The 14067-nt window shown below is 55.4% G+C and overlaps 1 protein-coding gene and 1 long non-coding RNA gene across 3 annotated transcripts; one reads left to right on the top strand and one right to left on the bottom strand.

The window, feature by feature from the left end:
- Positions 1-650: 650 nt before the first annotated feature.
- Positions 651-3827, bottom strand: LOC118618907. Its single transcript, XR_004957111.1, has 3 exons — positions 3349-3827; positions 2946-3245; positions 651-921 (listed from the first exon to the last, which is right to left on the bottom strand). It is a non-coding gene; the product is annotated as an uncharacterized LOC118618907 (long non-coding RNA).
- A 1245-nt stretch (positions 3828-5072) lies between these two features.
- Positions 5073-13777, top strand: GATA2 (GATA binding protein 2). Of its 2 annotated transcripts, XM_036245511.1 has the most exons (6): positions 5073-5284; positions 5954-6230; positions 6641-7282; positions 8981-9126; positions 11043-11168; positions 11635-13777. In XM_036245511.1, the coding sequence occupies exons 2-6, from the start codon at positions 5999-6001 to the stop codon at positions 11932-11934; spliced, it is 1446 nt and encodes a 481-aa protein (XP_036101404.1). In that variant the 5' UTR covers positions 5073-5284; positions 5954-5998; the 3' UTR covers positions 11935-13777. The 2 variants fall into 2 exon arrangements, with proteins under 2 accessions (XP_036101404.1, XP_036101403.1); XM_036245510.1 differs by lacking the exon at positions 5073-5284 and having other exon boundaries at positions 5517-6230.
- Positions 13778-14067: the final 290 nt, after the last annotated feature.

Here is a 14067-nt window from a genome sequence, read left to right on the forward strand (position 1 = left end):
GTCCGCCACGTACCACGCGGCCGTTCGGCGCACCGCCCAGGCACTGCTGGTGAACGCCGCCAGCCTGCGCAGGTACGGTGGGCCCACATAACCACTCTTCGAGCGCCCGGCTCCGCTTTGACCCCGTCCGCCCGGGGGCGCAGTCCGCCGCACCTCGTTGGGTAAGTTCCCCGGCCTCTCAGCCTGACCGGGGCCCTTCCAGCTCCCCAGGCTCGACCTATCCGTCTCTCTAATCTCACAGCCAGCCTCGCCCAGTGACCCCTGACACGTGATCCTCCCGGCTTGCCCTACCAGCTGCCCTACCTACCCAGGTCATATAAGTCTAAACTTGAGGGAGTATTTGGGAAGGTGAAAACAGTAAGCCCACCTCGGGCCTCTCGCCTTCCCAATCTCAGACGGAGCCATAGGCCTTGAGTCCTGGTTATTCCCAGAGCCTCGCAAAGCGCCGTCCGGGTCCCCCAGCTGGGGCCATTGTCTCTTGGCCCCCCACCTCCGGGCCGCGGTGGCTGACGTGCCGGAGCCCGGCCGCGGAGCCGCGTCTGCACCTGCCCGCTGGTCCCGTGCGCCGGCTTTGCGCGGCTTAACCCGGCTTGCTGCTGCGCGCGCCCCCGAGCGCCGCGCCCCGCGGCCCTTTATCCTGCGTGGTTGGGGTTCCTGAAGCGGAGAGCGCGGGGTCTTAAAGTCTCCCCCCTGCTCCAAGCCGAAGTCGGAATCCTTTTAGTGGGATTTCAAGCAGAATGGGCCATCGCGGGCTGGGGGATACGCCGCGGGAGGGAGGGGGGTAGATGGCGGTTTGGGTTTGTCTGGACGATTGGCACATAGAATCCTTCTGTGGAAGCCAGGCTTGAACTCTAGGTTGCCCCAACCAGAGGAGAAAGGTCCGGCGTTCAGGGTCCCCGGGTGTGGCGGCCGCTCATTTCCCTGAAAACACGGAAGGAAATTCGTTGTTTTGGAAAAAGCCGGGGTCAGGAATATGTGGCGGTGAGCTCTGGGTCTACGCAGGCACCTCGTGCTGGGATTCGTTTATGAGTAGGCAGGGTTCGAGAAACAGGTAGGCCCAATGCTGCCGCCCAGGCGTCTAGAGAGCGTTTCCCAGCCGGGTTGACAAATTGCAAACAAATTAAGTCTAACGAAACGGATTTACCAGTTGTCGCGCGCCCGGCCGCCGGCTGCTCTGAGTAAACTGGCTATTCGTGGAAGAGGCCCCCTCATCAGGACCCCTTAAGGAAGATGCCCAGCTTGGATGTAGGGTTAGAATGTGGTAAGAAGATATAGGATCTCCGAGGTGCCTCTACCCCAGGCGCTGAGACGTCAGGGCGTTGGGCCCCTGTCCTTACGATTTCAAAGGGGCCCCGAAGATGGATGGGATATGGATGGGATGGGAGAAACAGCATGGAGGCCAGAGGAGAGGGAGCCATAAAATTTGGGGTGCTGGAAGTGAAGCTCAAAGAACAGGAGGGACTGTTAGAGCCCTGGTTTCCCCATTGGGGTACCCCTCTGAAGGGATAGCTGTGACCTGAACAGATCTGAGGCCTTGCCCTAGAGGAGACTCCTGAACCCTTCTGACTAAAGAGGCCCCCACTTCTTCCACAGTACCCCGCAAGGCACATTGCCAGTGTGGGGCTGGGAAGCTGCTGTGGTGCAAATTAAATATCCTTATGGAATGCAGTCCCTAATCAAACGGATTTCTTTGAACCTCCCCTCCCCTACACACACACACACACACACACACACACACACACACCCCTTTCCACTGCCGGCGAATTAGGTGTCCATAGGAAAAGGCGAGAAGAATTAAATTACAAAGAGGGCAAATTTATGGTCCCAGAGGGGCCGCCTCTGATAGGCGAAGTTTAAACAAAGGGCGCAGAAGATAGGGCTACGTGAGGTGGGTAAAACCGCAGCAGCCAAGAGCCAGACCTAGGCCTCGGATCCCTGCGTCCCCAGCTCTCCCGCGAAAACCTCTCTGGCTGCGCCCACCCACACTCCGCCGAGGTAATTTGGATCACGTGGAAAGGCATAAGAAAATTCAGTTTTTGTTCCGCTTTCCCAGTCCTTGGTGAAATCTTGTTCCCATGCAATATCTAAGTGTGATCAAAAGGAATCGGCCCGCATTTCCTACAACTCTTGACAACGAACGAACAACAAAAATAAAAACGGGAGCGTGTCCCTCCGAAGGTGCTCGGAAGACCCCGAAGTCCGAGGCCGCGAACGGAAATAAATCTGCCTCGCTCAAGCCAGGGTTGGCCCCGCAACCCTCGCAGGTCCTGGGGGCTGCCCTCACCCTCCTGAGACGTTTGTTTGGGCAGAAGATGGTCTTCCCTGCCTGGTGAGCGAGGCGCCTCGCTGCTGTCGCTCCGTCTGTCTGCCATAGGCATACACGCACGAGCAGCCCCCCTTTTTTGGTCAGCTGGGCGTCCTGCTGCCTGGCGCCAGCCTTTTCGCTCCCAGGCGGGTTCGTTTCTGCGGGAGAACACAACAATCCCGCGTCCAACGCAGGCTCTCCAATTAATATGGAGGTCTCGGCTACCTACCCGCCTTTCGAGGATGGCAACCCCAGGGCCTCAGGAAACCTGGCGGAGCTCCCCTTTCCTTTTTTTCTTTAGGCCCGGATAGCGAGAAGGGAAGCTAGTGCGGATCTCCTGAGGCCCCTGATCAAGCACCGCTTAACTGCCTTGCTCAGCTCCCCTGCGCGGTGATTTTCTGAGCCGCCGAGCAGGGTAATTAAATCCCTGCCCGCGAACCGTTCTGCGTTAAGCGGGTGGGCAGCCGCTCCGGCAGCGACCCGGCCCGGCTGGTCACCTGCACCCCTGCGGGTGTCCAGGACGCTGCGGGTGTTCAGACTGCTCTGGAGGAGCTTAAAGCAGTGCTCGCTGTGATGAAACTGCTGACCCACCCAACTGGGGAAAATCTGAACCGAGCCTTAGGGCGAAAAGTAGAATTACCTGCTTTCCCGAGCGCTCGGAGCGGCCACCTCCCTGCGAACCGAGGCACCGATCGCCGCCTCGAGGGAAGCGTCTGCTCCGCTCCTGCGTTAATGGCCCCGCGGCCGGCCATGGGGCTGGCGTCCCCTCACGCTGAGTCCGAGGATTCGAACTATAGTGATGCAGTCTTGCCGGACATGGGCGGTTGGTTGTCCCTGGGGTTGCGTTGTCTTTGAGAAGGTCTTGCTAGGTTCCAGGGACACAAAACAGGCTGGAGGTTTCTCGGCGATCGCATTTTAGGCATTGATGAAGAATCGTAAACTACAGATAAGGAGGAGAGACAGACGTACCGAGAGACAGCGGGTCCAAGTCAGACCTCGAGCGTTGCTGGGGGCGCGAACTAAAAGGCACGGAGGCCACTCACCTGCCGGACACGGCCTCGGAAACCCGGTGCCCGCGGCCTCGCTCTCCTACTCCCGACCCCGGTGCGCTTTAGCCGGCGGGAGCTAGCCTCCTGTATCGCGGAGCGGAGTTCCAAGAAGTCTGGGCCCCGCGCGCGCCAGAATGGAGTGGAGCAGAAGGCTCAGTGGCCGGTCTGGGCAGGCGGGTTCCCCAGGGCCGAGACGCACTGGTTCCCAGCCGGATGGGGCTCTGAGCCCTCAGCCCCGCGCCTTTACCTGCGCCACAGCAAGACGCAGAGGAAGGAGGAGACCCCTGGTTTGGGCCCGAGACCCCTTGACGCTGCCCACAGGTAGCCTGAAAAAGAGACAGAGGCACTCGCGTGGATCTGGGTTGGGCCGGGCGTCCCCCGAATCGAGGGAACCGAGGGCTTTCCTCCCTCTCGGATTATTAAAAAGTTCATTTCCTGGCGAATCGGGTGACGTCAGGGGCCCGGCGTCGCGGTGGCGGGGCTGCCCGGCAAAAGAAGCCGCCTCCAGTTACCCAATTACCGATTGTCAATTCCGCTGCCCCTCCCCCCTCCCGGGGGTGTCCCGGACACCGCCCTCCCCCCTGCCACCGACCCACCTGGGAACCCTCTGGGCATCTACCCTAAGAACCGTGGACGAAGCGAGAGAAGAGGGGCTGGAGGACCTTGATTTCTCCCCATTACCCCCTCACTTAAGTCCCCCAAAATTTCTTTGTTCCCGACCCCCCTCTTCTGCCGTAGGCTCCCTTCGAGCCTTGGTCTTCTCTGTACAGTGGGAGAGAGCCAGGAGATTTGTGCACCGGGCTCACTCGACCAAGGGGCCCGAGCTAAATCTCTGGACTGGAGGTGTTGTGGGGGCAGTTCCAGGTGACGTAGGGGACGGAGTTATCCCTCTCCCTAGGGGCCGCCTTTGGGACCCCCAGGAAGAAAAATCCTTCTCCAGCCCAGAGGCGCCTCTTTCGAGCCAGCGCCGGCGCCAGTTCGGGTCTCCACGGCCTCGCCTCTAGCAGTTCGGCCTGTTGGTCTTCGAAGACCACGCCCGGGAAGGGGACGCCCCCTCCCCTTCTCTGGAGCCGTAGGCCAGGCTACTTCCATCGAGTAAAGCACAGTCCTAAGTGGCCTCGTATACGAGGCCCAGGTGCCCATTGGGATCCCACAATTCATATTCATGTCCCTCACCGCTTCTGCTGTCCGGTAGCTGTCCTCCCCCAACGCCCCCACCCACGCCGCCTCCGCCCGCCCCAGCGCCCAAGTTGGGGGAAGGAACGATCTGGGTAGGTAGTTGGGACTTATACTGGCCACGTTCGGTGGTAAAGGAGGTGGAATCCAAGAGAGTGGAAAGGCTAGAGTCCTGGGGAGTGCGACACCCGGACACCCAGACACCCAGAGTGTGCACCGCACGGGCTCCTGCGGAGGGGGCCCCACTTGGAGGTTAGTCACTGAGAGGAAGTCCCAGAGGTTAGGGGGATTCGGGAATGTCCTCACGAGGGGCGCAGCGGTCAGCCTGCGAGATGAGGGTCCTGGAGGGGGTGGGGCTGCAGGGAGGGCGCTGGGTGGAGACCTAAGGAAGGAGGAGGCCTGCCCGCGGGTCAGTTGGGGAGTCCGGCAGGCCGGGAGTTGAAGGCATAGCCAATGGGGGGCGGAGGCTGGGCGGCGTGCGGCGATGATTGGTTGGCGTGGGCTTCTTAGGCGTGCGCGGCCCCCGCTTCATGTCTGTGCAGGAGTCGGGAGCTGGCGCCAGGGCGGCCGGAGGATGCAAAGGGGCCAGAGCCGGGTGGGCCTGAGGCCGAGGCTCGCGCTGTCCCCTGCTCCTACAAAGTAAGCCACGCCAGCCGCCTGACGCTGTGCCTCTGGGCCCTTCAACTCCGGGGCTCCCGCGGTGCTGCCCCTCCCCCCCCAGAGGCCGCTTCCCTCTCCCGGTGGTGCTGCGTGTGTAAGTTTGGGGTGCGAAAGCTGGCCGGGGGTTTGGGGCGCGCCAAGCTCTGAGAGGTCTCTGTGGGGGCTCAAAGCCAGGGCAGGGCTGAGGGTGACTGCTTTGGTGTTCCCTGGTGAGAGGCGCAGATTGTGATGCATGGGAGTGCTCAAGGGGGGTGGGGTGGGGGAGGGCTGGCTCTCCGCTGGTAGGGCTGTTTGTAGGTGTTGGGGGTGGGGGGCAAAGTCAATAGATGTATCTGGCGCCAAGTGTAGGTGTGTGCGTGTCGCTGGGATCAGGTGTCCTAGTGGATGCCCGGGAGCCTATCTCCAACTTTTAGTTTGTTTCTGTGTTTGTGTACCGGGAAGGTGGGGGTTCAGTGTGAGTCTTTCTAAAGTGCGACTGTGTGTGCGTTTGTTGGAGAACTAGTGTCACACACGGGTCTCGTCCTCGTGTGTGACCCCGTGTGCACGGGTGTGTGGTTCTGGGACCAGAGGTCACCATGTGAGTGTGCGGGGTATCCTCTCTCTACCACGCCTTTCTTTCATTTTGAGCTTAGAGCTTTCCTCCCACCCGAGGCTGGTCCGTGGCTGAGGTCCGCTCGGTGAGCAGCGCACTGGACACCGCATGACGGGACTTTGGGGGTGTCGGGCTATGGCTGCGTCCCTCATATCCCCTCCCATCATGCAGGGCCTTTGCCGCCTCCGCCCCGAACCCGAGCCTCCGTCACCCACTATGGAGGTGGCGCCGGAGCAGCCGCGCTGGATGGCGCACCCGGCAGTATTGAATGCGGCGCAGCACCCCGACTCGCACCACCCGGGCCTTGCGCACAACTACATGGAGCCCGCGCAGCTGCTGCCTCCTGACGAAGTGGACGTCTTTTTCAACCACCTCGATACTCAGGGCAACCCCTACTACGCCAACCCGGCCCACGCACGGGCGCGCGTCTCCTACAGTCCCGCTCATGGTGAGCCCTCGGCGGGTGGGTGACTGGGAGCTCTGGCGCCTTGCGCCAGGCGCGGAAGGGGAGGAGGGCCCTGCAGCGTTATTCCCGGATGTGGGATCCACAGGAATCCGAGCAACTGAGAAATCGGGGTTGGAAAGGTGGAAGCAGCGGCCTCTTGGGTCCCACAGGGTTCTGCCCATTTCCAGCTGGCCCGTGGGAGTTCTCTGTAGGCCTTGTCTAGTGGTATTCCTTCTGTGCCACTTGTCCTTCAGATCCGGACTGCAATTCCTGACTTTTGCCAGTTGTTACATTTCTGGTTTTCTTTGGAGTTGAGGTTACTGCTGATGGTTTTGTGTGTTGTGGTCCCGTGTATCCGGGTCCTGGCTGGGCCCACACCCTCTGTATCCTAACCCCTCTCCCTCTTCCCTCAGCCCGCCTGACCGGAGGCCAGATGTGCCGTCCACACTTGTTGCACAGCCCGGGGTTGCCGTGGCTGGACGGGGGTAAAGCAGCCCTCTCCGCAGCTGCAGCACACCACCATAACCCCTGGACCGTGAGCCCCTTCTCCAAGACACCGCTGCACCCCTCGGCTGCTGGAGGCCATGGAGGCCCCCTCTCCGTGTACCCAGGGGCGGGGGGCGGGAGTGGGGGAGGCAATGGGGGTTCCGTGGCCTCCCTCACCCCCACTGCAGCCCACTCTAGCTCCCACCTTTTCGGCTTCCCACCCACGCCGCCCAAGGAACTGTCTCCTGACCCCAACACCACCGGGGCTGCTTCCCCAGCCTCCTCCTCTGCAGGAGGTAGTGCAACCCGGGGAGAGGACAAGGATGGCATAAAGTACCAAGTGTCACTGGCGGAGAGCATGAAGATGGAAAGCCGCAGCCCTCTGCGCCCAGGCCTCGCTACCATGGGCACCCAGCCTGCCACACACCATCCCATCCCGACTTACCCCTCCTATATGCCAGCTGCCACCCACGATTACAGCAGCGGACTCTTCCATCCTGGAGGATTCCTGGGTGGCCCTGCCTCCAGTTTCACCCCTAAGCAACGAAGCAAGGCACGCTCCTGCTCAGGTAAAAGCAGATGCTAGGGACCTAGTGGATGGTTGGGGTGGTGTAGTGTAGACTGTGGTATGGGAAAGGGGGCACTGTCAATCTCCCAGATCTGGGGGTGGATGAAGTCCATTCTGAGAGTCCCAAGAGATGTCTAAGACCCCAGAATGAAGGAGAAGGACCCTAAAACATTCACCCTTAAGTGTTCCTTGTGGCCCCCAAAGTTCACATTTCTTCCCCATTCTTTACCTTCCCCTCCAAGGCTGGCCACTGCCAGACCAGACCACAGGAGAATTCCCTCTTCCTCTCCCCAAATCTTAAGTGAGAATTCAGTGTGAGAGAATGTAATATGCAGGGGAGAGCAGAGATGTGTACGTGTGTCTGTGAACGTGTGTGCACTACAAAGGCTCCAGATCCTTAAGGAATTTGGTTCTCCAACTCAATCAGTCCAATCTTGGGATTTTAATGGTTCTTGATCTTCTTAGGAGATTTCCCCAAAGCAAAATTCCAGGACCTGTTCATGCTCCCTGCCGCTGGCATGTCCCTTCACTCTCCCTCCCAGAAAGTGGGAGTGAGGGGATGAAACTGTAGGTACCTCTGCCCTTTTGAAGGAGGAACTGGCTGGGGCCAAGTTGGATTTGTCCAAGAATCTAGCTGGCATAGAGCAGAAACCGTGGCTAGTGTGGGGATCCTGTTGTCGATGCATCCTTCCCAATTCTTTTCAGCTGAAGAAAGGAAGATTTTAAAAACTTACTTCTGAGTCCAGGAAACAGCTTTGCTTGCCCATATATATTGACAATTTAGATTAAACTAAATGTGGAAAAATTTTCTGGATAACATGATGCTAAAGCAGCTACCCCTCTTGATCGCTGAAGCTGGCACCTACACCCACCTAGTCTCACCTCAGAGTTCCTGTTCTGCTCAGACCAGCTAGCTTGCCTTTAATTAGTCCTTTCTCCCAAGTTTGTTTACATCCTATTTGAATTCCAGATAGTCTTTTAACAAAAACAAAACAAAAACAAAAAGCCAACAACAGCACCAAAATAACAAGCCTAAAAACAAAAGGGCTTATTAATTATTTTATTTTAAAGAACGACTTTGATCTGAGTCCTGGACTGAAATGTAGGGCCTCAGAGGAAGAGGGGATTTGGGGGAAAGAAGGACATTACCGTGGACTGAGAGCAGAATGACCATAAAAACTGAGGGCATAGACGTGGAGCAGAGACTAGGTAGATGACCACGGACATAGTTGGGGGGATAAGGGAAACAAAAGAGAACTAGAAAGGGGGCTGGAGTCCTCCCAGGCCTGCCAGGTCAAGCTGTGTGATTCCAGTCACAGTCATTGACAAAGTTTGTCATTGGCCATTGACAAAGTTTGTTGTAAATACCTTCTCCTTGTCGCTCTCTTAGAGAACCCTTGGGGACCTAACTGCTCCTCCCTCCAGTCCTCTTTCCCATTCTTCCAGAGAGGATTTTGAAGAGGAAGATTTGGCCTTAAACTACTCTCTAACACACACACACACACACACACACACACACACACCCATGAGGGGAATCCCCTGAGTCCCTTTTCCCGCCCAGGCTGGGACTAAAAGTCACCTCCCCTGAAGCAGCCTTGCCCAGGCTACTGCTGTCTGATTGGCACCCCCGCCCACCCGACTCTCTTCCCGTGACTATGTCCGTTAAGCAGGCTTGGTGTCTCTCCCTGTCCTCCTTCAGAAGGCCGGGAGTGTGTCAACTGTGGGGCCACAGCCACTCCTCTCTGGCGGCGAGACGGCACCGGCCACTACCTGTGCAATGCCTGCGGGCTCTATCACAAGATGAATGGGCAGAACCGGCCACTCATCAAGCCAAAACGGAGACTGGTAGGCAGCGGGTGCGAGGCGGGTAGCTGGTGGCTGGGGAGAAGGCCGGCAGGCAGCACCCGTGTACACTAACCTGGGCAGGACCTGACAGTTAATGAAAAAACAACAACAAACAATAATAGGACTCTTCAAATGCAGATGATTTGCCACCTGAAACCTTTTATCATTGAAATCACTTGTGTGTTCATTGGGGTCGCCTTCGTTTCTGGCCAGGTTTTTTTCGGGCCAGATTTCCTCCTCTGTAGCCCATCAGGGACCCTCACCCAACCCCACTCGAGGATACCGAAAGTTGAGTGTCCAAGAGCTCTGGCCTCTGTTTAACTCTTTTTTAAAAATAGGGCCATGAAGTAATTTTCCTTGTGGCTTAGGGCAGCTCTCTCACAATCTCCTCATGCCTATTTAAATAAAACACACCAACCACCAAAAAAACCTGCCCTTTATTATTTTTCCATGGAGACACCTATACTGTGTATTTTCATTTGAGCAATTTAAAAAAAAAAATGCCCTTTCGGATCTCCTGCTGGAGTTTCCTATCCGGACATCTGCAGCCTGAAGATAAGGAAACTTCGCGTATCTGTTTCCGGACTCTGCGAGTTTTTAGAGTCTCTCAGCTCAGTCCTGCCTCTCGCTGGGCTGTTTTGAAATTTCTAATACCCTCTACTTTGCAAATAATGTGTAAAATGCTAAAAATAATAAATATATTTTTTCAGGGTGAAGAGATTTATGAGGCTTAAATCACTCTCACCGCTTTGGGGGCCCCTTTTTCCCCCCTGCAGTGAGGGAGGGGTGAGTGCCCCGGGGAAGGATAGGGATGCAGGCTAAGGTGTTGGCCCCTGAGTCAGAATTCCAGCTTCAGGCTGCTTACTCACCCTCACCCCTCCCTGCTCCGAGACTACAGTCCATAGGCCCCTCTGAGGCCAGACTCCAGCCTGCGGCCATTCCAGCCTCTGCTGGCCTCGGTCCCCCCCACCCACCTCTGCCGCCGATGGTTCTCTGGTAAGTGTTAGTGTAACAAGTTCTGTGACTGTGGGGCTGGCACTGATTGACCCAGGAGAAGGAATTTACTTTCTTGGATAAAAACTCTCTTACCTTCTCTTACAAGCCTTTTACTCCCTTCTCCAGGAATCAGACGACCTCTGTCCTGCAGTCCTTGAGGGGCTGGGGGCAGTTAGAACTTTGAGGTTTGAGGTACAAGGGACTGAATAGAGAGACCAGCATTGTTCAATAAACCTACCATGATAGAAATGTTCCAGGTCTGCACGATCCTAACTTCCAGCCCATGTTGTGACTGTTGGTTCCTTGAAATGTAATTGCAATGAAAGAAACAGGATTTTTTTATTAAGTTGAAATTTAATCCAAGAAGCCACATGTGGCTAGTAGCTACCGTATCAGATAGCTCAGTTTGAGTGAGACTCCCCAAACATTTTACATCTCCACCCTAGGCAGCCACAAGGTCCACTAGCCTTGCCCTTGGGGTGGACACTGGCACACCCAGAATTAATTATTTTGAGGAGAGTCCTATGGGAGGAGATAGAGAAGCAGCTCCAAACCCAGGGATTTCAGGGAGACCAAGCCAGCCTTCTAAAATAAAGAGCACTTTTCTGGGCGTCGGTTTCCCCATTTATAGAGTTAGATTTTTTGGTGAATCCAGGAAATAGCTGATTTTTCCTTCCAGCTCTTGAAACTCCGTTGATAGTGACATCAGGTTTCTGAGAGTTCCTTATTCTAAAGTTTTGCAGTTGTCTGAATCTCAAATTCTGCATGTCCACAGCTCTGAAATGCTTTATTTCCCCTTAGGGATTTATGCTCCTTGATTAAGTTGGTGAGGGCAGGGTGGGGGTGGGATAAGAATCTGGGAGGCTGGTAGAGGTAAGGTGTGGGAGCCCAGCCTACTGATGCTGCCCCTCCCCTCCCAGTCTGCTGCTAGGAGAGCGGGCACCTGTTGTGCAAATTGTCAGACAACAACCACCACCTTATGGCGTCGAAACGCCAATGGGGACCCTGTCTGCAATGCCTGTGGCCTCTACTACAAGCTGCACAATGTAAGTTTGCCCCGATTGACCTGCCCCACCCCTCCCCAGGGACGCTGCTCTTTGTGCTGCCAGGCAGAGGCCCCAGCCACTCTCCAGCGTGGCTTGGCTTGGGAAAGCTCTGGGCTCCAGAGGGCTCCCGTAAGAGAGGGCAAGCTGACTAGAGGTGTGTTCTCCACAGCAGGGCCCAACAAGTATCTCTGGTTTGAAACAAAAGAGGGGTGAGTGTGTTTTGGTTATGTAGCTGGGGGGCAGTGCTGGCATTTAGGGGGCTCAGTAACCTGCAAGGTACAGGTCAGCCCCACACAGTGATAAGTACCCTTCCTGAAACTGGCTGTGTTGGTAATAGGACTATGGTGGGCATTTGGAGGTGGGGTCCCCAGCCCAGACCTCCCTCTGCCCCAAGCCAAAGCAGGGGGTGAGGGCCTTGCTCTGGGAAGGGAACTTGACACCCTGAAGGCTTTGTTGTTGCCTCCAGGTGAATAGGCCGCTGACCATGAAGAAGGAAGGGATCCAGACTCGGAACCGGAAGATGTCCAACAAGTCCAAGAAGCACAAGAAGGGGGCAGAGTGCTTCGAGGAGCTGTCCAAGTGTATGCAGGAGAAGGCCTCCCCCTTTAGCGCCGCTACCCTGGCTGGACATATGGCACCTGTGGGCCACCTCCCACCCTTCAGCCATTCGGGACACATCTTGCCCACCCCAACACCCATCCACCCCTCCTCCAGCCTCTCCTTTGGCCACCCCCACCCATCCAGCATGGTGACCGCCATGGGCTAGAAACAGCCCTCCACAAATGGACAGATAGATGTAGAGAAGGGTGGCCTGCAGCTCAAGGCTGGGTGCTCCCAGGATGGGTGGACCAAAACCTTACCTGTCTGCCCTTCCCCAAAGACTGATGCCTCTCCTGTCAGCCTGGCCTAAGCCCATTGCTGCCTCATCTGTGGGTGCTCTGCTCAGCAGTCACCAGTCATTATGGAGATTCTCACTGGGGCTGAGAGGTGGCCTCGGCCCAGTTGCTTCCTAGGTGGAGTTTCTATCATGGACAATTGTTTGGAGAGCAGAAAGGACAACTTTATGAGGAGAAAATGAGGGGGCAGGAGGCAAACAAAGGAAACCATTTTTAGAAGGAAAAGGGAGAAGGCAAAAATAATTCATTTTGCTCTTGTTTCTAACAAGGACTGGGAAACTTGGGAGGCCTGAGCTGCCCCAAGCTCTCCCAGTCCTCCTCAGCTTGGCCTGTAGTCCACTTACCAGGGCTCTGAGGGCAGATCTGTGAGGGACTTAAGCCCACACCTTCTCCTGGGGCTTCCCTCTCTGAAATACTGAGCCCCAAGCTGGGCCTAGCCAATCCAGAGGGGTCATGGCCTACAGGAGCCTGAGCCAGGGAGGCTGAGCCAGTGCGTGCCCTGGTGATGGGCCCTGGAGGGCAGAGACAATCATAGTCCTACATAGATTCCCAGGCCAGGGCTGGGTCACAGGAAGGAAACAACATTTTCTTGAGAGGGGAAATGTCTCCCAGCAACTCCTCTGACTCTGAGGCTGAAGCTGATGTGACTTGTGTCCTCTTAACACCATAGCTACAGCCTGCCACCTCTGCCAGGTGAACTCCTGTATATACATCCTTTTTCTGCCAACCCCTCAACCCCTCAACCCCTTCCCTTCCACCATGAGACAAAAGAAAAACATATTTTTAAAAAACTGCATAAGCTTAACTCACTGATGAGTTAGTTGTTTTATTTTTTAACTATTTTTGGGTCTAGTCAATTGTACTTTGCCATGGAAGCCTTTCTTATGGAAAGGAATAAAACCTACAAATCAAGGCTGTAGCTTTGCAATTATTTTTGGAAAAGTTCTTGGATCACACAGCCCTAGAATGGGGAACTGGGAGCCAGGGGTGGGGCCTTAGCTGCTCTTGGCTTTTGATGGCTGATCTGGCAGGTAGCAAAGGGAGGAGTTGGGGGTGAGTCTAGGCCAGGACTCAAGGAGAGACCGTGAACCTGCTGGGGTCCCAGGAGACCTGGGTTCTGCTCTGCTTTGCTGTGGCTGTCTGGATCCTTCCCAAGGTACAGCTGTACATAATTCTGTCTGATCGTAGGTTCTGTATGAGGTGGTGGTGAGGTGTGGTAGCTAGAGAGGGCCATGCCCAGGAAGAGGATTGTGCTGATGTAGTTGACCAAGTGCAATATGGGCTGTTGATTGCTGCCGGGGCACCACCATAGAAGTAACTTATTTTGTACTAGCATCCACATAAGAAGCATCAGCAGTATTTTCTGTTTTATTTGGCTTGTTTTATTTTTCTTTAGTAAACTAAATTATTGTTAATTATGTACAACATTTATATGTTGTCTGTAAAAATTATACACTATCCTCTTATTCCTTTAAAGTGAATACTGTTAATAATAAAGTACTTTTTGTGAATGCCTCTGTCCTGTCTTATGGACTCCTTGGGCAACCAAGTCCCAGGTGTGGTCTAGATTAGTAGTCAAACTGGACTGCTCATACAGCCCAGTGATTTGGAGGGGAAGAACTCCTGGAATAGGGGATGGGGCTCTGTTGGCTGGGACTTTTATACTCTTCTGAACTGCTCCCATCTGAATTTCCTCTTTATTACCTAACTCTGGGGATCCCAGTGGCTGGATGGATACTGGAGAGGCTCAGGAAGGCTGTGGCTTCTCTGGCCTTTGATCCACACACTGATCCTTTTTTTGAGGGCTCAATTGGGGATCTTACAGAACCTAATAAGAACTGACCCTACATTCACTTCCTCTCGGGTACTGATCAGCTTTTGTTTCTGAGTTATCTGTTCACCAATATTTCCATTTATTGACAAACCCGATTACTAATGTATTTGATCACCAATGTCATTGATTTCTGTCTTCTTTAATCAATTATGTTGGTCAGCAGACATAG

This window comes from Molossus molossus, unplaced genomic scaffold (assembly GCF_014108415.1).
Source record: "Molossus molossus isolate mMolMol1 unplaced genomic scaffold, mMolMol1.p scaffold_m16_p_6, whole genome shotgun sequence".
Lineage (NCBI taxonomy): Eukaryota > Metazoa > Chordata > Mammalia > Chiroptera > Molossidae > Molossus > Molossus molossus.